This window comes from Mesocricetus auratus, unplaced genomic scaffold (assembly GCF_017639785.1).
Source record: "Mesocricetus auratus isolate SY011 unplaced genomic scaffold, BCM_Maur_2.0 Super-Scaffold_100031, whole genome shotgun sequence".
In the NCBI taxonomy this organism is placed as follows: domain Eukaryota; kingdom Metazoa; phylum Chordata; class Mammalia; order Rodentia; family Cricetidae; genus Mesocricetus; species Mesocricetus auratus.
Genome location: NW_024429212.1, coordinates 6,438,501 through 6,464,978, shown reverse-complemented (window position 1 = coordinate 6,464,978; position 26,478 = coordinate 6,438,501). Strand labels below are relative to the sequence as shown.

At 51.7% G+C, this 26,478-nt stretch overlaps 1 protein-coding gene across 10 annotated transcripts in view; it reads left to right on the top strand.

Annotated features, from left to right (window-relative positions):
• The window catches only part of Mcf2l (MCF.2 cell line derived transforming sequence like), a 137,070-nt gene that overhangs the window by 26,709 nt on the left and 83,883 nt on the right, over positions 1-26,478 (top strand). For 2 of the 10 annotated variants that reach the window (XM_040733574.1, XM_040733572.1), the window contains exon 1: positions 13,081-13,307. The exons of 2 other annotated variants lie outside the window; for them this stretch is intronic. In XM_040733574.1, coding sequence (XP_040589508.1) covers positions 13,229-13,307 — 79 coding nt within the window. In that variant the 5' untranslated portion in view covers positions 13,081-13,228. Of the gene's footprint in view, positions 1-12,598; positions 12,739-13,079; positions 13,308-24,254; positions 24,816-26,478 lie in introns of those variants that run through there. 6 more of the 10 variants (XM_040733565.1, XM_040733567.1, XM_040733571.1 and 3 more) reach the window with 6 other exon arrangements.

Genomic DNA, 26,478 nt, shown 5'->3' with positions numbered 1-26,478 from the left:
GGGGCAGCAGCTACCCCCGCTTATGTATCACAAGTGTGCCATCAGGGCCCTCCCCGCTACCCCTGTGCCACTCCTGTATCATCACAGATGTGTCAGCCCCCCCCCCCACTTCTATGTCATCTCTGACATGTCACTCAGGGCCTTCCCGTCAGAAAAACCTGATCTGGAACCTTCCTGACACTGTCAGACCCACACCCAGCCTCCTGCCTGCAGCTTCCCCCGGAGGGCTGGGACAAAGGGCGGAGTGGCAAGAGGAACAGGTACAGCAGCCCGAATCCCACTTCTATTCTCTGGAGTGTGTGTGTGTGTGTGTGTGTGTGTGTGTGTGTGTGTGTGTGTGTGTGTGTAAGTCCACAGGATTTCAAGTTCCCCCGTAAGTGCTAGGTCTGCCATGAGACCAACCCTGCCTGGAGTGTCAGCGCCTGCATTTTTGCCTTGATCTGAGTTGCGAGCTGGTACCACGGGCTCTCTGTCCCATCACCAAGGAGCCTGGACACGCAGGGCTGTGCTCCTGTCCACCTAGAAACTTCTTCCTCGCGGTGAAGGCAGCAGGTGCTGCTCCTGCTCGCCCTGATACATGGAGCCTCCCTTCTCTGGGAGGGAAAATGCTGCCGCGCCGCCGTCCTCGGGCTTCTTCCATCCCCTTTGGAGCCTGCAGTTTGTCACCCAGTGCCACAGACAGCGGACGCTCCTGATTGCTGTTCTGCACAAGGAGGGGAGCTATCCTGAGTGTTCGGGGCTGGCTGTATTGCACCATCCAGGGGAGCCTGTCTGGAGAGCTGGCCATCGCGGTCTCTGTGAGAACTGCTTCCCTAGGCTGCCCCAGAGCCATGGAGACTCAGCATTATCAGGGTAAGTCAGCTGTGGTGCCATGCTGGACCTCACACCGTGACCCATTGGGTCTCAGCTTGTCTGGTCTGTGACAGATGTCATGCACAGCTTGGTGACCTCTCCCATGCCCCAAAGGTAGCCCAGGAGCGAACGTGGGTGAATCGAGGTGGGATGGGAAGAGAAAATGTGTGCGTCAGGCGGGGATGTAGAAGGTGGCCCTCCTCACGGGTAGACTGTCCGTTCACTCATCACTGTCCATCCGCCGTCTCTCACAGGCAAAGTCATGCACACTGAAATCTGTAAAAGAGCAGGGTGCTGACTCCTAAGCCTCCGTCATGTGTTCTGCCGGGCAGGAGCTGAGGGGCCCACAAACCCCTGTAGGACGTGGCCAGGAGGTCAGAACAAGACAAGCAGTGCACAGGTGGGTTTGGGATGTTTCTGTGTCCCATCTCACAATGACACTGCGATGTACTGTGACGTTGGCTGGATAGCCATGGCTGTTCAGGCAGGTTTTATGGCTTGGAAAGGAGCTTCCAAAGGCTTGTGTGCTGAGGCGTGGTCCCAATGCAGCCATGTCCAAATGTGTTTGTGGGGAAGTGACTGGATCACGAAGGCTCTGACCTCGTCCTACCCCTGGGATGGCTTCATATTCTGGCAGGCTTTAGGAGGTGACAGAAACTTAAGTGGTGGGGTCTGGTTGGAGCGGGTGTCTCCTGGGAGGCTGTATCTTGCCCCCTTTCTCTGCTTCCTGGCTACTGTGAGGTGGTATCCAGCCAGCTAAGTAATACGTCTAAGTGACCATGGTTTGAACCCTCTGAAATTGTGAACCCAAGCAAACCTTTTCTCCAGTAAATTGCTTTGCATGGGTGTTTTGTCACGGTCTCAGAATACTAACACTCGGTTCGGATTTATGAGATCCCCATAAGAGCGTTATGAGGCAGGTATTTTGTGACCCCCCTTTACACAGTGTGGCAGCTGAGGCGAAGACGGGCCCTTCAGGGTTTGTCTTCCTAACAAGAGGCTGAGCTGGAATGAGAACACAGAGTCAGCCACCACTGAATAAGGGAGTCTCTAGAGCAGTGGTTCTCAACTTAGGGGTCATGTGACCCCTTCACGAGACCCAGACCAGATATCCTACATAAACAGTAGCAACATTTTAGCAATGAAAATCACTTTATGGTTGGGGGTCACCGCAACATGAGGAACTGTATTAAAATGTCGCAGCATCAGAAAGGTTGAGAACCACCGGTCTCCCCCAGAAAACAGCTCAGAGCTGTCAGCGTCATGTGTGGCCGTCAGGAGACAACTTTAATGAGTCAGCTCTCTCCTTCTGCCACGTGGGTCCCATCCCGGGGACTGAACTTGGATTGTCAGGCTTAGCAGAAAGAGCCCCTAACTGCTCAGTCATCTTGCTGGTGCACATCACTCTTTTAGAAGATGTCAGTTGTTAGTCTGCTATTGCATCACCATACACACTTAAAACGTTCATGGTCGCCGGGCGTTAGTGCCACACGCCTTTAATCCCAGCACCGGGGAGGCAGAGACAGGTGGTCTCTGTGAGTTCAAGGCCAGCTTGGTCAGGACAGGCTCTAAAGCAATACAGAGAAACCCTGTCTCGAAAAAACCAAACCAAATAAAACAAAACAAAAAACATTCATGGTCAACACCACACAGTATCGTGGGGCCCTGTGGCCATAAGCAGGTGGTATCTGGAGAGGTGATTCTGAAGGGTAATAAATGAGTAGATCCCTGCCGGGGTGGTGGCCCTGGCCTGCTGGGAAGTGTGTCCTGAGGAACGTCTGTCGTCTGCATTTATCTGGGGTTAGTTGCCCTCTCTTCTGCTGAACTGCGGCTGTGGCTTCTGGAGACAGGTCACTGGACCCAGTTGGGTCTGACTTCTTCAACTGAGTCCTAGGAAGCTGCAGCTGAATCTAGAATCCCACACTCTTTAAATGGGAACGCTCCCTGTAACATCTTTGTCTGCTGCAGTGCGGGGTACGATACCACTCCTCTCGACACCTCAGGAGTGGCAGGTCTTTTGTGCTTACAGCCTGAGTGATTCTTGTCCTGTGGGCCCGTTTGCCCTCTGCCACATGGGAAGTGACTGAGAAATACTTCTCCCCGAGCCCCTGCTGGACAGTGTTCCCAGACGCCCGAGGCTCTTCTTCAGGCCACCCTCCCAGCACCTCATCCAGACATGCCCCGGAGTTCCTTCTAATCACAGAGGCGAAGCGCCCTGGACCTTGCTTGCAGCTTTGGACAGGAAGCTAAAGAACAATGAGTCTTTCACAGTCTGGCTTGGTCTTTGTGCCATGGGGGAGTGGAAGCCAGACGCTTGCTTAGCTTCGTCTGCTTGTTTTCAGATTGCACAGATGTGGCAGGGTCACCTCAAGTCATGTTTGTCCATGGAGTGAACAAGCCACATGGTTTATGTACCATGCACCTTTTAATGAGAGAGGTTGCTCTGCCTGTAGGTGTGTGGCTTTCTTACTAAACGTAGCAGCCTCCTAGAATTCTGTGGTTGTGTCAGTCATACACGTTCACATAGAATGCTTGAAGAAACTCAAGGAGTGGTTTAGTCTCTTTTGATCACTTAGATTTTTATCTTATACTCAGCAAGCCTTAATTGACATATACATGTTCATAAAGGATAAAACGACTGTTGGGCTTCCCTTGAATTCCTTTCCACTCACCATCCATGGCTTCCAAATCCTTCCAATATGGGTGTCTGTGAGCCATGCCCACCCTCTTCCTGAAATGTCGCCTCCTTAGTATTTTTCTCCTGGTGTGATATCACTTGCCAGCCAATAAAGACCTGTATTCATGGGGTCTCTGCCCAGTCCTGCATCAGCCAGAATTCTTTAAGTGAGCCTGGAGATGCCTGGGCAGGACCCCAGCATCCATCTGCTTGTTTCCTTGAGTTGGCTTGTGCGCTGCGGGACCCAGGAAGTCAGGAACCTGAGGGAGGGATTCTGTGTGGCATTTGGAGGCAGAATTCCCTCTCCACTGGGGACTTCAATCCTTTTCTTTGGGCCTTCAAGGGGCTTGGGGAAGACTACCACACCCCGGAAGGCTATCTGCTTTCCTCTAAACCCTGGAGACTGTAAGTGTTCTCAGCCACATCTGCAAAGAGTTGATGCAGAGCCCCGCCCAGCATCCCAGCACCCCTCTGTAGCCCACCCAGGCTCGCACACCAGCCCACTCCATGATCCCCCACATTTCACCACCCCTGGGAAGAAGCTTATGCGGTGGCGCTGCTATTGCGAACTCCATGCCTTCCTGTGGAAGCGCTCCTCTTTCCACTCCTTGGTCCCAAGACTGCCTAAAGGTCTATGAGTCCTCCTTTCTGCAAGGTCTCCGTGGACCCCGTGGGAGCCGTGGACGCTGCACCTGCTCTACAGCCCGTCCCTGAGACACTTAGCCTCAGCGGCACAGATTCATCATGCCAACGCATACACCTGCCTACGGGGCTTATGGCTCAGGTTAGTGCGAAGATGCTTATGAAGTCAGTCCCGTTGGAAGGCAGAAGCTCCATTTCATGGGTTCTGGGTGGGGAATGTTACTCATGTCTTTCCTCTCCAGCACGGACAGGGCTGGAATCACCCCTGCCTCACATCCACTCCTTCTGCCTGGCTCTCCCCCCCACCCCCAACTCCCCCTGGCTCCTCTCACCCCCCCCCACGTGCCTGGGAAGTCAGCGCATCAGTTAAATATATACACTACCATCTGGATCCCTCATCTGAATTTCTTGGGTACGGTGTGACATCAGCATGTCCTCTGTTAAAACAACACTCTCTCCCTGCTCTCCTGGCACCACCTCTAGTGCTTGGGGGCTTCCTCTCTCCTGGGCTGTCCCTTCTTGAGAACAGAGTGTCCTTTGTTCCCGTAGTGAGGTGAGCAAGCCATCCTGACTGAGCAGCAGGGACGGTTGTTTTCCAAGGCGAGCGTCCAGGACAACAGAATACGCGGAAGCTGTCCATTGTTCCGTGGTTCCTCACTGCTACAAGGCCTCTTCAGCCTTGGGCTGGTCTATCTTCTTGGTTCTATTTTCCCACCATTAAGTGAATATTCCATCCCCTTCTTGGACAAAGGCAAAATATCTGTTGGCAGGTTCTGCCAACTGTTCCTCACGGCCGGTAGCCACTCACTCATACAATGTTCCACAATTAGCCATGGCCCCTGTGTCACTTGTCAGAGCACGGTGCTAGGGCCCAGCCCTCCTACTCCCTGGTGAGTACTGGAAGCCAGCTCTAGGATATTAGAGGCGACACCTAGGCTCCTGTCCTTTGTCTGGGATGAGTGCATTCTGGATGACCTTGTGGTTTGGTTTGGGGAGTCCTTCAAATGCCTTGACTCTCATGGGAATAGAGGTGATCTAGGACTAGTGCTAAGAGCCCCCAGCCCTCCTTAAAGGTGCCCTTTGTAACCCACCCCAGGGCCCTTTTATTCCTGCGTCCTCTCCGCCTCCTCCATTGTGCTTTTCTGGTTGCTTTGTTGAGCCTTGGGTCGGGGTGGTTCAGTTCTCCTTGGGGGCACAGGGTGGCTTCTTCTACAGGACGGTCCTCAGTGTCTGCCTCCATGGCAGTGCCGCCATTCCCTGCCACTGTTCTAATAAAGCATTGTGACACAGTGGTCACAACAATGCAAGCTTGCTACCTGGCCACTCTGGTGGCTCCAGAAGTCCCAAGCCCAGAGGTGGGCAGGACTAGCCCCAGCCCTGCTTTGCCCAGCTTCTTTTGACTCAGAACTCCCCTGCTGACCTCCACCTTGTCCTCCCATCCCCCTCCTCAGAATCACTTGTCTGTCTACCTGATAATCCAAAGCAGTCTCCCACTGAGAGACCCCTAACTGAATCCCATCCGTGGCGACTCACGAAGTCTAAGACACTTTCAGGACTTCATCAAGATAGCCCTGGTCCTCCATCAGCTGAAGGCCACACCACAGCTGTTAGGGCCTGTTGACCCCATGGGCTGTAAGGCTTGGGCTGCAGAGACTGGGGACTGTGTGCGGACTTCAGACTTTCAAGGACACTAAAGTCCTCTTCACTCCCTATCTCCTAAGGAACTTTGCAAAGGCACATGAAGCCTGACAGCCAGCTCACATGGCAGAGCCTTACTTGTAGAACAGATGATCGATAGGAACGCCATCAGGGTTCCTGTTGAAACAAAGCACATGGCAGCCAGGCATCCACTGCTCTGCGCTGGAGAAAGTGCCTGGCCTCCCCAGGACAAACTCTGGCCAGCACCAGACTGGCATGAAGAGCCTCTTGCGGCTGGGATGGATCCCCTGTCCACTTGAACACGAGGAGACTGCTCCTCCCTCTCCAAGCACACACTTGAGTGTGACTCTGAGGCTGGTCCTAGCTTCTCCTCCAGCTGTCGTGGCTTACACAGGGGCCCAATATTCTCTCCTGCTCCCCCCTTTGGCAATCCCACTGGCTGGGGCTGAGTTAGAGGCCTCCCTTTCCTGAGACAGCAGGCCACCTCATTCTTGCATACATAGTGTGCTGCTTGCCTCTGGCTGTGGGTGCTAAATCCTGTGATACAATCTTGTCCGATCCAGTTGAGGTCACAGATGACCTGGTAGGTGACCTCGTGACAGTCCTTAAGAACAATAACTACTGCATTGTAGTCTTGCTCCATGGAATTCATTCCAGGACTGCAGCAAGGACACTTGCCTTCCTCTCAGGATTCAGGAGAGGAACTTGGAGCACCCACACCTCACTGCTCAAGGAATTGGGCTGTTTCAGAACTCCATAGTGGATTCTTTTATTTTATTTTTGGTTTTTTAAGACAGGGTTTCTTTCTGTGTATCAGGCTGGCTTCAAACTCACAGAGATCCACCTGCCTCTGCCTCCAAGTGCTGGGATTAAAGGCGTGTGACACCGTAGACTGGCATCTGTGGTGGCATCTTGCCTTGCCAATGAACTTGCAGTGGTGGCCACACCTTTTGGGCGTGGTTTTAGATCACCCATTACACATCACACAGCAATTGTATATGTTACAGAATGGCTATGAAGACATTTAAAAAGCTGCAGAAACATTCGAGAACTTTGAACAGGCTTAGATGCAGTTACTGTAGGTGGGGAGGTATCATCTCAAGGAATCTAACTGAGCTGGAGAAGGTTCACAGGGTTGTCCCAGGGTTGCCGGGTGGAAGTGGTTCAGGGTTGAGTCCAGCAAGATGCAGGACCGTGGAGACTACAGACATAGGCCTGAGTCTGGATGGATGGTAGGACAAAGCAGTTTCATCAGCACTAAGGATCCAGCTGAGCGAGAGCCCTGGGGACAGGTGGGACTTCTCTGCCTGTTGCTGGTTCCTTGATGCATACGCCACGTCAGATGACAGACTTTTGGGGGCCATCTCCATCGCCATCCTCCTCTTTCTGGGATCCAGGTAAAGGTGTTGCACCCTTCCCCAGTCTGGTGTTTAGTAAGTTCTTGGGCCTGGGCTTTTCTGATGATTTCACGGTCTCTATGTTGATATGGTCCCAGCCTATGTTGATAGGTTTACAGGCGGCGCCTTTTCACTCTAAGGGGTAAGTCATGCATTCGGCTGTCTCATGCCTGCTGCCGGGCAGTTGGTGGGGTCTGTGTGCACAGTAAGGGTATCTGCATTTGCACTCAAAATGGAGACAAATGGAGTCACTCGGGGCAAGAGAAAGCCTGAATCAGTTGTTTCAGTCAGTTGGAGTGACTCAGGGCATGGCAGTCTGACTTCAACACCTGCCATGGGATACGGTGCAATTCTGTGGCTTCTGATGCCTGCTTGCTGTCTGATTGTCAACAAGTAACTGACCCCAACAAACCAAATGCGGCCATCTATCTTCAATCCACTAATTACAAGAACCAAATTAATTGTGAAAGCAGAAAAGGTGATTTATTTTATGTGACCGTGTTGGGAAGAGGGACCAAGAGATTCAGCAACAACCCCACCCCAACTCCATCCTCCCAGTGTGGCCACAATGAATATATCTCCTTTGACAAATGATTCTGTAAGTTGCTATCTGACACTAACTAAATATGTTCTAGTCTGGGTTCCTATTTGCATTTTGTGTATTATTTGTATATTTCAGATACTGTGTGTGTCTGTGTATTTCAGATATTGACATATTCCACCTCAAGGCTGATGTGCTAAAACAGAAATTAAGAAATCATAACTGGCCTGGCAGATATTCTCAAGATATGTGCATCCCCTAACCTATCAGACTATTGTAACAATGGGTCCCAAAGAATGGGATTTTCCTCAGGAATCTCATGCTGGGAGTAGGAAAGACACCAGCCAGAGGGAGTAATTGTCTCCAGAAGACATTCACAGATAGTCAAACCTTTACAGGATGTGCCTGAAGTCCAGACAACAATGGGAGACCACACCTGAGCCAGACTATTTAATCATGCATATCTGTTGCTTTCTATTTAAACCTAACACACATTTCAGGATCCCAAAGATGCACTTGGTGATGGTGGTGGTGGTGGTGGTGGTGGTGGTGTGTTATTGGATCTCATTGGAATTCATTATCTTTCTTCCCAGTGTAGCCACAGTGAATAAACCCCTTTTTGTTGCTGCTTAATGTTTTGTCTCTTTTAACCTGACTTGTTGGGGCACTGGCAGTGACCCTTGCATTTGGTCACACGACTGCATACATAAAAGTGTTTACATATTCCAGAAACCTTAATAATAACCACAACTTTGGTCTGTAACTAGTAGGTGTGGGTGTATTTGTATATGTGTTCTCATGTGTGTGTAGAGATCAGAGGTCTATGTCAGTCTAACTGGCCAATAAACTCCCGGGATCTGCCTGTTTCCTCTCAAGCTGATGATGACTCTGTGATGTTCCCAAATCCATTTGGAGAGTCTTTCCTCCTTGCAGGGCTTGCGGGAGGATACTGGTATGCCTCTGTGCCCCAGCCCTGCCCCTCCCACAGCCCCACCTCAGAAGGGGTGGCTCCTTCAGGCCTGCCCTCCTTCAGGCCTGCTCTCCTCCCTGGTCCTCCTGTGGCTGAGCTTCCTGAATGGTTGCTAGGGAAAGTCTGGTATCCAGGTGTAGCCTTACAGCATCAGCCTCCCTCCTGGGGCCTGGCCTGGAGTTGAGCTGCTCCCCTGGGCCCCTTTGTCCTACAAGCCAGGCAGTGAGAAGGAGAGACCAATCCCTGGGTTACTGATCCTTCTTGGAGCTGCTGTGGGTGGGGCTTACCTTGTGACCTGTAGAACTACAGGAACTGTCAGAAACCATTCCAACCCGGACTCCCTGGCAAGGTCCTAAAGACAAGTACTTAGCTCTAGGTCAGAATCTGATCCTGCCCCAGCGGTGGACACAGCTGTGTTCCTTCCAGGGAGGTTTCAGAGAAAAATCCAGATCTTGGTGCTGGAGAGATGATTCCAGGGTTAAGAGCACTGACTGCTCTTCCAGAGGAACTGGGTTTGATTCCCAGAACCCGTGTGAACTCTTTAATTCTAGTCCTGGGGACCTGGCACCCTCTTCTGACCTCTGTGGGCATCAGACACATGCATGGTCAACAGACTTGCAGACCAAACACTCATACAGGCTGTTTAAAAAAAAAAAAAAGCCATGCTCTTGTATCCCAACAAGCTAGGCTCGCCATCCACCTCAAAATGCCAACTAAAGAACTGAATAATAAAGGCCACACTGGGAAGAGGACAGATAAGGGGCCAATGACCTTGTATCTGTCTTTGGGGTACTAATGTGAGCTTTGGGTTTAAGCAGTAAGGGTTGGACAGGGACAAGAGGTATGCATGATTAAGTAGTCCTGATCTTGTGGTGTGATGAGGGCTTGGGCTCGAAAGGTGGTCTTCAGAAGGCCTTCATGTTTGAGGGGACATGTCTGAGGGGACAGAGTGGTTCTCCCGAGCTGATGGCCCCTGCTCCCGGTTGTGTCCTCACCCACACTGGGTGTGACCCGAGAGCTGATGCCATTCTGGGAATTCAAGTTACATAATTCTTCGTAGCTGCAACAAACTACCTGACAACATCAGCGTAAGGAGGGAAGGGTATATCTGGGCTCACAGTTGGTGGGTACAGAGCCTCACATGGGGAAGTCATGGGGGCGGGGCCTGAGGCAGCTGGTCACATTGCATCTGTCAGAAAGCAGGGAGAGATAGGTGTTGCACCCGAAGGCCTTTCTCCTTTTCATTCAGCCCAGGACCCCAGCTCATGGAGGTGGATCTTTCTACCTTAATTAGTCCAATCTAGAAACTCCCCCAAAGAATGCTCAGAGGTTGGTCACCCAGAACCTGCCAAGTTTGTAATCATCATCAGCCATCGCACAAGGTGACTCAAGAGGAAAGGTTATGGACTTTATGGTTAACGAATCACTTCTGCCCCTTCGGCCAAAGGAGGCAGACGAGACAACACGGAAGCAGCGACGTCAGACTTGCGTCCTGCTTCTATGCCGCTGGTTGCTCTGTGGCTCCCAGTGAGTAGCTGTTGCTTTTTCCTTCTACGTTCCTGTCCCCGCAGGTAGGTTCCTTAGCATGAAACAGGGTGCTGGCCATGCTGCATCTAGGTTACCAGGAGAACCGCAGCAGCTCACACCTCACCTCATGTGGTCCTGAGAAGGGACTTGGGCCATTGAAGTGCCCCACAAATATGGACAGCACAGTTAGAACGTTTTTGACAAACGCTCGGTCTGGAGGGATGTATTGCTTGCATCACAGTTTGGCAGAGAGAAACTCATTTTATGGACAAGACTCTTGAAGGCGTGGCAGCAGCAGCAGCAGCACTCCCTAAGAGGCCAGTCAGGCTAGAGACCAGAGAGGCACCGATGGGGAATCCAAGGCTATGTACGGTCCTTCACGTGGAAGCCAGTGCCTGGATAAGGTCTACCACATTAGGGAGGTGGCTGCTACCCAAAGTTCACCTAGAAAATCTTCACAGAGGTGTCTGAACACAGAACTGGACCAATTGTACAGGGGTATGACCAGACAAGGGAACAATGAAGCTAGTCCTCAGTGGCCACCAGGCTACACTCTAAAGCAGCCATTGGAACGTCTAGGCAGCAGGTGTGGTGTCCTAACACCCTGGACATGCCCCAGTACAGCAGTTCTAGGGCAAAGCTCGCAGACTGGAATGGACGCAGGAGACTAGGAGATGTCTGATGCATGGAAAAGCTCCCTAGTAGGGCAGGAGGTGAGTGTGGACAACAAGCCTTGGGCTCTGGCTTTGAAGATGGAATGATGTTAGCAGGGTTTCTAGAATACCGACCAGATGGGCCTACATGTGCCCGGAACAACCAGATCCAGGTGATACCCCATGGGCCATGAGACCTTGGGGTTGTGTCCTGGGGAGGCCTCGGCTGCTCAAAAGCACATTTAGCAAGGCAGGTAGGTCTGTCTTTCCAGGACAGACGGGAGACAAGGAAAGAAGCCCGTGGGAAGGTGGGGCCTAAATGCCAGCACTTGCCCTGGTCACTGGCCTTCTCCGAGGCAGGGGACACCAGTGTGACATGGGGAGGGGGCAGTGAACAGTGAAGGCTCTGGAGCCGAGAGGCACAAGGTTGACTCCCCCCTCCCCCACCCACCAGTGGCTGTTTGCTAGGTGACACACAGATCCAAGTGATAACCGGCCGGCTCCAGGGATGGTGGGCGCAGTGTGGGTTGCTTCAGCACTGGATAGCCTGGGGTCTGCTTGTCCATGCAGAGAGCTGCTGCATCTGCCCAGCACCCCAGAATTCCTCTCTTCCTTTGCCCCATGAGATTATTTAAAACCAAAGACACTGCTAGTTTTCAGGGGGGTTGATTTCAGAAAAGCAACGATTCCTTCCTGTCAAAACACTGCTGATTTTCGGGGGGGGGGGGGGGGAGTGATTTCAGAAAAGCAACGATTCCTTCCTGTCTAATCACCATATCTATGTGTGGTTATTACACATAGTTTTGGGGAGTTTGTGACTTTACAGGTCTTTATCTTCCAGGCCCTGAGTGCTGAGGGCAAACAGTGGATCATCTGACATTTCGTCTCTACCCTTGGTTCAGGGCTGAAGGTCGTCACACATGAGCCCAACATGTACACTGTTGAAATGGCATCCTGGTGCATAGGCGTCTGTTCTGGATTGTTCTGTGCTGGTGTGCGCATGGATGTGGTTAGAGTCTGTGGTCTTGGGTCACTGGAAACTGGTGTGGCTACTGATGCACCATGTTGGACAGTGTGGTGATGGTGCACACGTAGTTTGGGGAACCATGGTGTTGGGGCACATATGTTGGCCACTGTGGTGCTGATGCACATATTCTTGGATACTGGTCTTGGTGCACATGTGTGTTACTGCGTGGACATGTTGGCACACACATGTTGATGGCTGCCATGGAGCTGGTACACGGACATGTTGGTACACATCTGTGTTGTTGCACACCATGGTGCTGGCATACACATGCTATTGGATTTTGTGGTCTTGGGGTACACATGTGGGGTCCTGTGTACACATGTATTCATCCTGTGAACATGGTCTACAGTGAGAGCCTCAACTCTCACTACTGAACTTCTCTGGCCCTGAATGGGGTAGACGCTTCTTCTAAAATACTCTTTCTGTTAAGAAAGCATGCTACCTGTCTATCCTACCAAACAGCAAAAAGATGGCCAGCAGCCGTAGAGGCTGGTCCACCACCCTGCGCATTGCAACAGTACCCTGTGCACCAGCAACCCGGAATCCGTGTGGCGCTGCTGGTGTCAGATGCACAGTGTGGCCCTCTGCCAAACATGGCAAGGTTGGAGAGCCCTGAGCCTGCAACTGAGCTTCCTTCCTGCAGACCTGTGTCTTAGCGCTGGCGACACCCTTGCGGGGAGAGGCAAGCCCTCCCCTAGCCACCCACCGACTCCCTCTTACCTGGGCATGAGGCCTCGTGGAGAGCGCGCTCCAGGCTGCTGTGGCCTCTGCACCTGCCCTGCAGCGGCGGGAGGTAAAGGGGGCCTGGGGCAGAAAGTAAAGGGAGCACCGCACTCAGACTCGGCCGCATTCTTTGGGTGGTTTGGGTTGCGTCCCTGTCCCACCTATTTCCAATCCCCGAGCGAGGACACAAGCCCTAGAGCAGGGGGAAGGACGTGGGCGGAACTGTGTGCCTGCATAGCGTGGCTTCCAGATGCCCCCCCTGATGCACATTACCCTCCAGGTGCTCAGGTGGTGCACACGCATGACTCCCAGGTGCAGGGTGGTGACACGCCCGGCAGGCTCCGTGCTTCCGCTTCCGCCTAGCGCCCCCCGCCCCCCATCAGCGCAAAGCGCGCCCCCCTCCCTGTGGCACGGAGACCAATCCTGGGAAGCCAAGGAGAGCGCCACAGCCCCCTCCTCGCTCCAGCCGCGCCCCCCTCCCCACGGTTCAGCCCCACCCGACAGCACCTCTGGTGCAGCGGAGGACGAGCTTCTGGGGATCCGTTTTGTTGAATCGGAGGATGAGGTTTTGGCTGAGAAATGAAGAGATGGCCCTAGAAGAAATGGTGCAGAGATTAAACGCGGTTTCCAAGAACACTGGTAGGAGGAGCCGCTGGCCTTGATTATATATTCTTAAGCTTGACATCATTTGTCGAATTGTAGAAAATTGCATCTAATGTCTGCATAACCCCCTTCATCCACTTTCTCCTAGCACTGGTAACAGGAAAAACAGACATGATGGGCATTTTCTGGTAACTGATAGGTTTGTGCGGACTGACAATGTGATGTTATTCTGTTTGACACAGTTTAGAGAATTACAGATCCGTGGCACGGGCTTTCTAGGAGATGAGGGTTCGTATGCGGAGCCATTTGCTTGTGGAGGAGTCTCAGTCGGCTTGGGAACCTCACTTCATTTGCTGCAGTGGCCATGGACTTGTGATCCCAGAAGGGATGGTGGTCCAAGTCCAGGCCCTTCAGACACTGGGGTGGGGATGGGAAGCCATGGATGTGAAAAATCCCCAGCATGCACTGTCCAACCTCAAGGCAAATGTTTGCAAATAATGTAGGTAAAAAGGGAGAATAGTGTAATTAGACTATTAATTGACCGAGAGCTTAAAATAAGCCACGAGGGGCAGCTTTGGACCCCTGTAGATCCCAGCCCCTCAGGGCTGGCAGCCTGCGTGCTGCTTTTGGCTTCCACCAGTTGTGCTGGGGGCTCCTGCTGTGCTGCAGAACCAGGTGCCACTGACCAGTTTTCCCTGACCAGGAGAGGAAATAGTGGCGTGCCTTTAAAGTAAGTTGCTGCTTTTGCCATGTGTTATGTGATACGTGTCCTTATCTAGTTTTCTAAATAATGCTTTGCTGAAGGATTAAGATTTCATTCGTCGTGTGGGTTGGGTGTGGCACCCCTCAGTGTATTAAATGACTAAGTCAGCATAAACATCAGGTGGGGCGGCCTCACCTACTCTTGTGCAGACGGTCACTTTACAAAGCCGGTCTTGCCATAGAGACTGCTGTTTGTTGTAAATGGGTGAAAAGAAAGGAAGCCATTTATGCCATCTGTTCCCTTCCTCTGAGAGACGCAGCCTGTCCTTCTGGGTGTTGCGTGGGCAAGGTCTGGATGAGTGGGGAGCCCCATGGAGCTGCCTGCCTTCCCGGGGGGCTGAGGAAGGAGTGGGACTTGCTGCTCTTCCCACCTGTTCTTGGCTGGTGCGGGGGATCACACAGTGGGAACTGCTCCAGCAGTGACGTCATCCCTGGGTTTTAGATACTGAGGCTTCCGAATGGACTCTGAAGGACACAACATGAATTTTAAATTGTGAAAAGGCTCCCGGAAGAGCAGAACCTGGGCTGGACACTCACTGTCACTGAATGTGCTTGTCCAAGTATCCTAGGACAGGCCCTGGTGGTCACTGTTGTCTCATTGGAAGCAGCAGTTGGCAGACCGTGCCCTCTGATGCTTCTGTGGTGCTGGAGGAGCGGACTTCACCCAGACCCAAAGATGTGGTTGGTAGGAGCCTCTGTTATGAGCATTGCGTTGCTCAGTGCCGTAGAGGAAGATGCCACCCACATCTGCGCCCTTCCGGCCTCTCATGTACACTGACCTCTTCCCGGTATAGCCCAGTCTTCACCCTGCTATGGCACTGGGGAGGTCACGAAATGGGGACAGGAAGCAGTGCAGGTGCCTGCTTCCACCCCTGTGGGGAGGTAATACAGGTCTATGGCAATTATCTCCTAGGGTTCACATTTTGAGGATGTCCTCCAGAGCCCCTTCTAGCAGAATGTAGCTCAAGGTCATGGGGTTGTTCATGCTCTAGGGGCATGTTAAGGTCTTGGCCAGGAGTGGATGGATAGTTTCAGGAGTTTGGTCTGGAAACTGGTAAAGCTGCTCAGAGTGGAGGGCATGGGGTTACAGCTGAAGGCTTGGGCACAGAGGCTCTCCTTAGAGCTGTGTCACCTGACCTTCCCTGCTCTGCCCTGGCTCTCACACAAGTGGGAAGCCTGTGCTGTTGAGGACATGCTGCTGTCTTCTCACCTCAGATTTGAATGTTGTACCCTGTGACCCGGAACTTCCTTACCTGGGCTATTCGGCACACAGGACATGATGCAGACTCTCCAGGACCTGCAGCCTCTGACTTGAGCATTTAGCTTTCCCACGTACTCCTGAACCTGACCTCTGTACCAATGCTGGATGCTTTCCAGCAGCAGAAGCCTTCTGGGTACTTGGACTCCTTTTCAGCATTTTCCTCTGTTTTGGTTTTCTCTTTAGATTTGCAGTATTTGATGAAAAATGAGAAATATTTAAGAGAGAAATGGTGGGGACTTAGTTGAATGCTCCTTGATGTTCGGACTAAAGGTGTTCCCAAGTCACTTGCAGGACTGATTAAAACACAAATGCAAGCCACCCTGGAGCTTCAGGAAGCCAGTACAGTAATGTCTGAGAATTTTCACTTTAAAATTCCCTAGTGATGACGGTGGTGCTGACCCAGGAATCAAACTCAGGAAACCACTGTAGCAGAGGAATCTTAAACCCAGCCCCACCTTCTTTATCAGTAGGAGGTGAAGGTGTTCTCATGGATGGATGAGTAAGGGAGGGGGAACAGACAGATGCATGGATGGATATGTAGATAAATAGATGTGTGAGTGCGTGGACTGATAAACAAGAGACTGGGTGTCTAGATGCATCCGTGGATAGATAGTGGGTGAAGGGTGGTTGGATATGTGAATGGATGATGGATAGATGGATATGCGGAAGGAGACAGATAGACAGATTGATAGATAGATAGACAGATTGATAGATAGATAGACAGATTGATAGATAGGTGATAGACAGATGGGTAGATGATAGATTTCATGTATGTGGACAGATGTGTGAGTGTGATGATACGTAAATATTAAGAGAATGGGTAAGTAGATGGGTGTGTAGATGCACATGCGCATCGATAGTGGGTGAAGGGATGGATAGATTTGTGACTGGATGGTTGTATAAAAGGATAGGTGGTGATTGGAAGGAAGGATGCATGAATGGATGGGTGAATAGTTGGAAGGATGGATGAATGAATGGTTGGAAGGATGGATGGATGGATGGGTGGGAAGATGGATGGATAGATTGATGGATGAATAGGTGGGTGAGTGGATGGATGGATGGATGAGTGAATGGATGGATGGATGGATGATGAGTGGGTGGATGGATGAGTGGGTGGATGGATGAGTGGGTGGATGGATGGATAATGAACTTACCTGTGGGTGGATAAGAGGATAGATTGCTATATGAATGGGTAGATGGATAGGTAAGTGGCTGGAAGGATGGTATCAGGCAGGATGGGTAGATGAAATTACAAGCCAAACAGCACAGTGTAAGTCATGTCATGTTTGAATACAATCCAAGTTTCAATGCTGGGAGCAAAGAACATTCAGATATTTATATGTTGAGGAGGCGAGCCTCAGAACATGGGTGGTTAGGAGCTGCTGATGGGCCTGTCTGACTCCACTAATAGAAGGCTACCTGTGGTGTCCACCCTCTGTGACCCAGATATCTGATTCCCCTCCTCCTCTGTACAAACTCAATACAGACTAGGAGCTGGAGTTCAGCTTTCAACTGCTAATTCAACTATTTGGAAGTGTTTGACCCAGTGCCATTAACATAAGGACACCTGAGGGGTGTGTGTGTGTGTGTGTGTGTGTGTCTGTCTGTCTGTCTGTCTGTCTGTCTGTCTTGCTCCTCTGGTATTTTCTGACTGAATGCTGGGAAGTGAAACTTAGTTGTTGTTTCTGTCACTCCTCTTTGGTGAAGCCTGAAGTGGGAGACGATCTGACCCCGGGAGTTTCCAGACAGATGTTGGATAGAAGTGACGGTGGGTTAAGGATCAGGCTGCATGCCCAGATACAGGCAGAGTGGGTGCAGGTGCGTGCAGAGTGGCCTGTAAGGGACATGGTGGGCCACGTGGGCATCCATAATGTGTGGTACCTGCTCCTGTGTGAAGCTCTGTCTGGGGTATTTACCTCCCTGTGTTTTCACTAGAGAAATGTTTCAGTTATGCAACTGTCAATTGTGATCGTCTTGATGGAGCCTGATTCTGCCTCTGTGAACCAGGTCCACGCCAGGACAGTTGGGCTCCAGCAGTGTTAATGTCTTTGTCTGCCCGGTCTCTCTGCCCTGCTGGCCTGCCCAGTGTGTCTTTTCTCCCCTGGGACTTGTCCTCTTCCTTAAGAGCCCTTTTCCCCATTTTGTCAGCCTAAGGCTGACCGCTCCCTCCCCCAGCCCCTGCTGTGGCAAGTCTCTCTCTGGCTGTTCTGTGTGTAGCCATGTGGTGTCCCTTATCACTCTCCCGGGTGGGTCATGTGACTAACACCTGCACTTTTCTCTTGGCGTTGTCAGAGCTGAAGCCAACATGGTTGGTCATTGCCTGAGTCCCACAGTCCCGAAAGGTGGCCTGGCCAACCCCTGTGAAGTGGTTCTTTGTTCTTCCCAGTTATCTGTGATGCCTGCCGCTCTATGCCCCACCTCATAGAGGCCGGCATCCCCCAGAACCATAGCGCATGCAGGGATGCCTAGAGGAGGGCGCTCACACGCTCACATTGCCAGCAAGATGCTGTCTCTCCACTTGCTAAAAGGGCACCATTACAGGGCTGTAGTACAGAGAGGTACAACCCTGCTGGTGCCATCGTCACCTCTTCAGAGTCCCCTGACAGCTGTAGCAGCATGTGTCATGTTAGCGTGGTGTGACACACTCTCACTGAGCTCCATTCTGCTCCCAGGGGAGCAGCCCAGGGAAGGAGAGAGCAGCCCCGACGCTGGTACACATGTGCAGTGTGTGAGTTATGCACTTGACTTTTCAGGGAGTTGGTGGGTTGGGCTTTGCAGATGGAATACACAGGAAGCAAAATGCACCATCTCCTCGGGTGGTCTTGGAGCGCATGGGTGAGCATTGTATTCCCAAGAGATCAATGCCTTCCCAAATCTATGAACCAGAAAGCCAAAACTAGAATCCAGACCTGGATTCCTACTACTTCAGAGGTGAGGGGAGAGAGAAAGCCCTCGGCTAGGACACCAGGAAACTGTTTTGTGATCCAAGTAAATACGTCCTACCCTCAGATAGAACATCACCAGCAGACCAAAGTACCATCCCATTAAAGCCCAACTGTAAGAACTTGTGAGTTTATCATGTATATTAAAGATCGTGAGGGGTCATTTACAATGTGTGTAGTCCAACTGTAAGAACTTGTGAGTTTATCACATAATTTACAGATCATGAGGGGTCAATTACAATGTGTGTAGTCCAACTGTAAGAACTTGTGAGTTTATCACGTAATTTACAAATCGTGAGGGGTCAATTACAATGTGTGTAACCGCAAAGCAGCGGTGTCATTGGAAAATTCCATTCCAGTACGGCCAGCTCCCCTCATAGTTGCACAGATGGAGTACTCCCTTACTGTGCTAATGTCCATCCTCTGACAGCAGGGCCACATTCAATTAGGGCAGAGTTACGGGCAGCTGAGAGGTGCAAGAGAAAGCAGCATTCTCACACGAGGGCCCAGTGGCTTCCCGGCATCCTGCTTTTGTGAGGGAACAGCAACAGGCCTGATTTGAAGTGTTTCTTGTGGATAGCCACAGCTGTGAATGAAGGTGGTTAATTTGCCTGTAGGTGTAGCAGTCTTGCCCGTGAACCTGTAATGGTGGCCACACCCCTTTGGGCGTGGCTTCAGGCTGGCCGAAGCTTGAGGAGTGGCTTCTTTTTGCGGGATCTTTTCTCTTGGGTCAGCTGATCTTATAGGAAGGGCAGAGAAGCGCTCCTGCGGTTCTTTTTGTTTTTTCTGTGTAAGTGGTTCCCCCAATAAACACCCATTTGTCATTTATCTTGGGCTGTTTCTAACTGTGATGAGCAGTGGAGTCCCGACAGTGGGAGATTCTGAGCAGAATGTCTGGAAAACAAGGGCATTTCATCAGCTTTGCTTGCTGGGTGTGCGCACTCGGGTGTACGTGTGTGTGTGTGTGTGTGCGCGCGCGCGCGAGGGTGCTCATGTGTGTGGCTGTATCTGTGTGTGCTCACACATGTGCAGGTATGTGTTTGTGTAGTCTAGAGGAATGCTTCACGTGGTAATCTCCTGGTGCCTTTCACCTTGTTTTTGCAGACAGTATCTCTCATTGTCCTGGGGATTTGACTAGGCTGGTCGGCAGTGAGCCCCAAGGACCTGAATACCTACCGCACCCAGCAGTGGGGTTTCACGTTTGCTCTACCCAGCTTTGTCATGTGGGCTTGGGGTGTGAACTCAAGTCTTCATGCATGCCCAGCAAGCTCTTACTAACTGATCCCCCTCCTCCCCCTCCTCCTCCTCCCCCTCCTCCCCATCCTCAGTGTTGCCTCTTTCCTCACCAGCTGTTTGTCCTTGGGATATTTCAAGTAGAATGAATCTTTCCGGCTGTCTGGGTATTTACCATCCAGCATGGTTTGTGGTGGCTGAATGCCACAGGCCCAGCAACTGTGAAAGGGTTCCTTGCTCAGATCTCTTCTTCAGAGAGTTGTGCTTCTCCTGGGTTACTCTGCAGAATAGACTCACATGACGGGAAAGCACAGATAACAGGGAGATGTTCCGGTTGGCCAAGTAGTAGTTTGCTATCTGTTCCTCCCCCAGGAAACAACATTTCCTGTAACATCTGTTCATTTGTCTGTCCACCTGTCCATAGTAACCACTTGCTTGTAATGCAGCGATGCATTCACTGTGGCAGTAAATCAGGCCGCTCTGCCTGTAAAAAAATACATAGAACCGAGCGTTGGTGGCGCACGCCTTTAATCCCAGCACTTGGGAGGCAGAGGCAGGTGGATCTCTGTGAGTTCGAGGCCAGACTGGACTGACAGCCTCCAAAACAATACAGAGAAACCCTGTCTCGTAAAACAAAACAAAAAAAAATACATAGCATGTGGGATTGGGCAGATGCCTCGGTGGGTAACAGCACTTGCTGTGGGAGCAAGGGGCCCTGAGCTCAAATCCTTGGCACCTACATAAAGACCAGATGATACCATGAGTGCTTATAACCCAACGCTCAAAGTGGAGACTCTGAAGATCCCAGGAGCTCACTGTCCATCCAGCCTAGCTGAAATGGTGGGGTCCAAGTGAGAGACCCTGTTGCAAAGCAATAAGGTAGAGAATGATACAGGGGGAGAGGACATTCTCCTCCAGCCTTCACCTGTGTGCACATGGGCATGCAAACACACACACACAAGAAAATTCATTAAGTGTAATAGAAAAAAAGTATAAAATGTAATAGGAAAAACTGCTACTGCATCACAGATTGAAAGTATGAGGATATGGGTAGCAACATTTCAGGACAAAGAACAAAGATTAAAATATCTTTTACATGTATTACTATTGTCATTTTATTTTATACTGTGTGTATGTGTGTCTGCCATGTGCACAGTGTCTCAGGAGCCCAGAAGGTGTTTAGGATCTCCTGGCACTGGAGCATGTGTGCTGGGAATCGAACCCAGGTCCACCGAAAGAGCGACAAGTGCTCATGACCACTGAGCCATCTCTCCAGCCCTAGATTGAAACATCTTAAATGGAATATCTTGTAATGGAGAATGTGAAAAGTAAATGTGAAAGTTAAGTAATAAATACCTAAGCTGCCCCCTTTATTCACAAAGAATAGGGTGTGTGTGAAGACCCCCAGTGACTGTTTCTGTGGCTCATACAGAGTCCTGTATGCACTGTGTTTCCAACCTATAACCTGGTTCTTAACCCCCCAGGGCTGGAGCGCACAATCACGTGGCTCTATGTTCTCTGGGCTGCATCTGTTTGTTTTCGAGACAGTCTCTCTACATAGTCCGGGCTGTCCTGGAGCTCACTCTGTAGACTGGGCTGGCCTTGAACTACAGAGATCCTCCTGCCTTCTAAGTGCTGGGACTGAAGGTGTGCACCACCACCGCATCCAGCTGCGGCTGGTTGTTAGATGGATCCTCGAGCTGTTGGTGACTGACACAATCCCGAGGCCTCTGTGGTCAATTGAACAAGTGAGCATCCATTTAGGAAGCCTTCCTTCTGGTCGAAGAGTGGATTCTAAATGTTCTTTGACTGTCGCTTTCAAAGGAATACCTCCCTGAAGTAGGGCTATGCCCGTTGAGTTCTGGAGTTGAAGCACATCTTCTTGTCCCATACAGAAACAGTTGTGGTGGGAACTGGGAAGCAGATGCTGACTGAGGGAAATGTTAGGCTAATATGTATGTCACCTAGAGACAAATCCAGCTCAAAGGACGGCACGTGAGGACTGTATGCAAACATGACATCACTGCAAGGAGTATAAGTTAAGCGTCACAGGCTTTGGCATCTCCGGGGTCTTTGAGGCCCCTCTCTGGGGATACCCAGGGGTGGTTGTGTACCATGTGAAGGGGAGTCTAAAAGGTGCTCTGGGCATTGCAGATAGGACGATCTATGTCTGGTTCGTAGAAATCCTGCACACCCATGCCTGTGATGGCTGTTTGTTCTTTCTTTTCTTTGAGAAGAGCAGCCAAATGCAGGTGCTACTGCACCTCAGGACTTCTGACCATCTGGGCTGCCACGGCCCTCTGGGGATGATGGTCTTACGGCTGATATCACCAGGGCCACCCTATGGTAGGAGTTTCCAAGGCCTTGGGCACAGAAAGATTGGGCTGGAGTGCAGCACACAGCTCTCTAAAGAGACTGTAAAGTAAGGGCCTCTGTTCTCCTCAAAGGGCCCACTGTCCTCACCCAAACCCCAAGAGAGTCACAAATGTTAGAAGGAAACCAAATATCTGGGAGGGGTCATTCAAGAAAGTTTGAAGCAGTCGGTTGGGAAGCACAAACCCGCCAATTGTCTTTGTAAGTCACGGAGACTCGATGGCTCTTGTGTATCTAAATTGGCTTTTCAGCAAATGCCCTGGGTTTTCCTTTACCCCCTTAATAATGCTGTTAAAGAAACAAGGCCAATCCCCAAAGCGTAAAATCCAGTTTCTCAACTTCAGAGACAAGCCACATAGCATACTGTGTAACCCGCTGCAGGAAAGAACCAGTGTTAAATTTCACTAATGGTATTGTTGACAGGATATTAGACGAGGTGGGAACCAGTGACCCAAATAGGAATTCATCCTGTAAGGATGCTTGATCTTTGAAGATTCGTTTGTTTGCATTGGACCTGACTACTACACACTCTCTGTCTCTCTGTCTCTGTCTCTCTGTCTCTGTCTCTCTCTGTCTCTGTCTCTTTGTCTCTCTCTCTTTTTGTCTGTCTCTCTCTTTGTCTCTCTGTCTCTCTCTTTTTGTCTGTCTCTCTTTGTCTCTCTCTCTCTGTGTATGAGTGTGTGATGTGGAGGTAAGAGCTGTTTACACTGTTTTTTAAGACTGGGTCTCTCACTGGGACCTGACTGGATTATACTAGCTGGCAGTTGGGGCCCGAGGACCCGCCCGTCTCCACCTTCTATCCCTATCTTCCTTAGTGCTGTGATTACAAGCCTTCCTACAACTCCAGTGTCCCAGTGTCCCAGGCTGCGTCACGCAGGAGAAGAAGAAATAAGCATGCTGTGGACAAACACCGAAGCCCAGCCCAGGTCCTCCCTGCCCCTGCCCCTGTTTTTGAGGAAGGGTTTCTCTGTGTAGCCCTGGCTATCGTGGAACTCCTTCTATAGACCAGGCTAGCTTCAAACTCTTGAGCTCTGCCAAGTGCTGGAATTAAAAGCGCACACCGCCACACCCAGCTCAAGACAGGTTCTTAGAAAAGGTCTTAGCGGCATTTTTAAAACATGTGAGGAGACAGACTTGAGCCAGCCACACTTGATGGGAATAGTATTGAATGGGAAAGTACAGGCACGCCGCTAGGCTCATGGCCTCAGGGTCAAAGTGTGCTTCCGCCGTACTTCAACAATTGCCTTAGCCCCAGCGAGAGAGAGCAGTGAGAGGCATCAGGGTTGGACCCAGGCCTGTGATCACACCCAACTGCCACGGGTGGTTTCTGTGGGACCAGTGTTTGGGCCATCATCAGAAGAGGCTGTGGGGCCATACCAGATGTGCCTTCCGCACTGTGGTGTTTGTGGGTGAGGACATGAGCAGTGGCGAGGCTGGCCGAGCCTTTCCTCCTGGTTGGGTAGTGCTTTTCCTGGCTTCCGTGAATCCGTGATGTGGAGGCCACATTCTCATGTTTCTCTGTGGCCTATGATGCAGAAGGAAGACTTGTCTGCCGGATACAAGGGCAGCCTCAGGGTTGGGTGCACAAGGAAGAGGCTCCTCAGCGGGGCTCATACTCAGAAGTGCAGATCTAGCAAGAGACCTCTCTAGGTAGAAGGGCCATGCCATTCGGACGGTGAACACTCAGCCAGCTTCTCAGAGGTGAGAGGACAGGTGGGAACACCTCCCCCTATCCCCTGGACCCCAGGGGGAGGACAGGTGGTGAGCAGGTCTTTGTGCACCCAACCCTGAGTGCACTCTCAGAAAACAGAGGCCAATTAATCCCCGCTTCAGCACTGATGAGGCAGTGTTCCTCGGGTGGGTTTCTGAGGGCCAGAGGGGCACGGCACAGGTCTTTTTGGATACTCACCTGATTCCAACCCTTGCCAATTTCTTCTAGCTTGGACTGATAATGATATTGAGGTTGGAAATGAACACAATCATCTGGCACGTGTGTGCTATTGTAGTTAAAACAGTGCTCAAATGAAGTGCCTGGGTCACCAGACAGCAGAATCGGAAGCCCTAGGATGTGCAGGGCACAGGGAGCGAGTGGCACCTGACTTAGGTGTCCCTGGAAATCCCTGGTGCTGTCCCCTCACTTTCCCACAGAAGCATCTGTGGGCACCAGGGCAGAGGTCAATAGCCGCTGGCTTGGGAGGCTCAGGGTGTCTCATGGAAAGTGTCCCTGCCAAGCTAGGCGCCTCGCCGTTTCCTCTGCTGAGACTGGACAGCAGACTGGGAAACTTCCCGACTTATTTCAGAAAGCAGGCGGCCAGTCCCTCCCTTCCTCCTGGTTTGTAGTTGTTTGTTTGAACTTGAGACTTCCTGAAGCCTGGAAGGTGTTTCTGGTCTGAGTAGCTCCCTGGCATTTGGAGCTCTGTCCACACAGCCCCTGCCTGAGGAAGGAAGCGACCAGAGCTCACACAGATGGGCGGGCTCAGACGTTCCCACTTGTTCCGCAGCAGCAGGGACATCACTGTGGGCTCCTCCACCATCTGAGTGAAGAGCAGCAGCGGGTGTGGACCCTCTGGCCACTGCAAGAGGACGTTCCGGGGCTTGGGGACTGAGCCGGGAGGCTGGGAGCCCAGGAGGACACTTGGACCCGTTCTTTCTCACGATTTGGTAAAACCCAAGGTCACCTGGCACATCAGCACCATTTCTCGTGACAGCTCAACACCCAGGTGTGCCCTGCAGATCTCTGGTACCTCCACAGTTTCTGACCATCCTAGTGGAGACCTCTGGGCGTCAGGAACCTCGGGACTCTTTAGGCTACCGCGTGAACTGTTCCTGAAGAGTCACTGGCCTCTGCTTCACAGAGATTCCATCCTCAGGAGGGCAACTCAATGGCAGAAAAGGGTGCGTCTCGGGGGCCCGCGCGGCGGTTCTGGTCACTACCCAGGAAGCGTCGGGGAGCACCAGGGCGCCATAAGCCAGGTGAGTCAGGAGGGATGGCACCTCTCTGAGGACTCAGGACAAGTGTCCCCTCTAGGCAGGCACTTCTTCATGGTGACTCAACATTTCAAAATGTTATGGACAGTGTTTGCAGGACCCTTAAGAACATCTGACGGGCCGGGCAGTGGTGGTGCACGCCTTTAATCCCAGCACTCGGGAGGCAGAGGCAGGCTGATCTCTGTGAGTTCAAGGCCAGGCTGGACCGACAGCCTCCAAAACAATACAGAGAAACCCTGTCTCGTAAAAACCAAAAAAAAAAAAAAAAAAAAAAAAAAAAAAAGAACATCTGGTGGCCTGTTGGGCACCCTGACTCAGAACTAAGGGAGTCTAGCTTCCTCTGCCCCTGATCTGTCTTTGTCTTTGGTCTGAGGACCTGGCTCAGACGTTGTAGCCGTGGGACTCCTAGGGAGCAGTGATCACAGTGCACTCCCCCTGGGGGTCACCAGAGGGACATGTTCCCAGGCGGGGCAGGCTCTCTGTCACTCCAGGTCTCCACCAGTCCTGTTTTCACGGTGGCTATGTCCCGCATCCCAGCCGTTTCTCTTTGGAGCTGCACACTTGCTCAGCCAGTTTAAATCCTCAGTCTAGGAGTAATGCTTTACAAATTAACATCCGGAGAAAGTGGGAGGGAGAGTTCCAGTCACTGGAGCTAGAGATGTGCCTTGGGGCTAACTTCTGGTCCTGGTAGAGAACGTAGAAGTTGCCAGGAAATTGGGGGCAGCAGCGGCCTCTGACCTCAGGCCACCGTTGCCTCCTTAGGGTGCTGGGGTATGATTCCCTGGGCAGACGGTTGACTCCTTGTGTCCACATTAGGTTTGCCTCCTCAAGGCGGTTTGAAGGTATTTAAATCCCACAAGCTTGGGGAAGGAGCTGACCTGCTAGCACCCCAGGCTGCAAGGGGGTGGGGTAACCACCATTTGGGGATCCATAACTAAAGTTCATCCCCTCCTCCACCTAGGATGCAGCTCCTGGGGGTGCCTGATGACCCAGCATGGGCACAGCAGGGCAGAAGGGGGCCCTTGCCCTCCTGTGTGGGTGTGGAAAGTATCTCTAACATGGTGGGTCAGGCCACGCCCTGCTGGGTTGACACAGATAACCCCAGTTGAGGTGCCAGGTCCCCAGGCCCTTTACCAACCCCTCGGACATCCGCCCAGTACAATGCCAGGGAAAAACAGGACTGGGGTAGGGCATGACAGCGCCCGAGCTGATCCTGGCATCTGCTCAGTGCCCATTACCAGCCTTCCTCTGCAGGCGCTAAACTTGGGTGTGGGGAGTCTCCCAGATGGAGGCTTCAAAGTGCTCCCCACAAAACGGGGTCCTCTGGACCAGGTTGAATAACCCCATGTCACTGTCTCCGGACTGCCAGTGCTATCTGTCTGGTTTGACTGCTGAGGGTATTCAGATTCATTTTGGGTTGCTCTGCTGGCTCTGTCTCCCCATCTGGGTCTCAGTGGAGCTTGTCTGATGAGCTCCCTCCTGGTGCAGGTGCTTCTTGCATGGGTGCAGGTCAGGCAGGTGCAGCTAGGAGCAGGGACAGCTCCTCACTGTGTTCTGCATCTCCAGTTTGTAGCAATCCAGGCAGCCAATAGCTTGTTTGAGCAAACCAAGTGCCCAGGCAAGCGGTAAGCTCTGGAGTTCAGTTTCT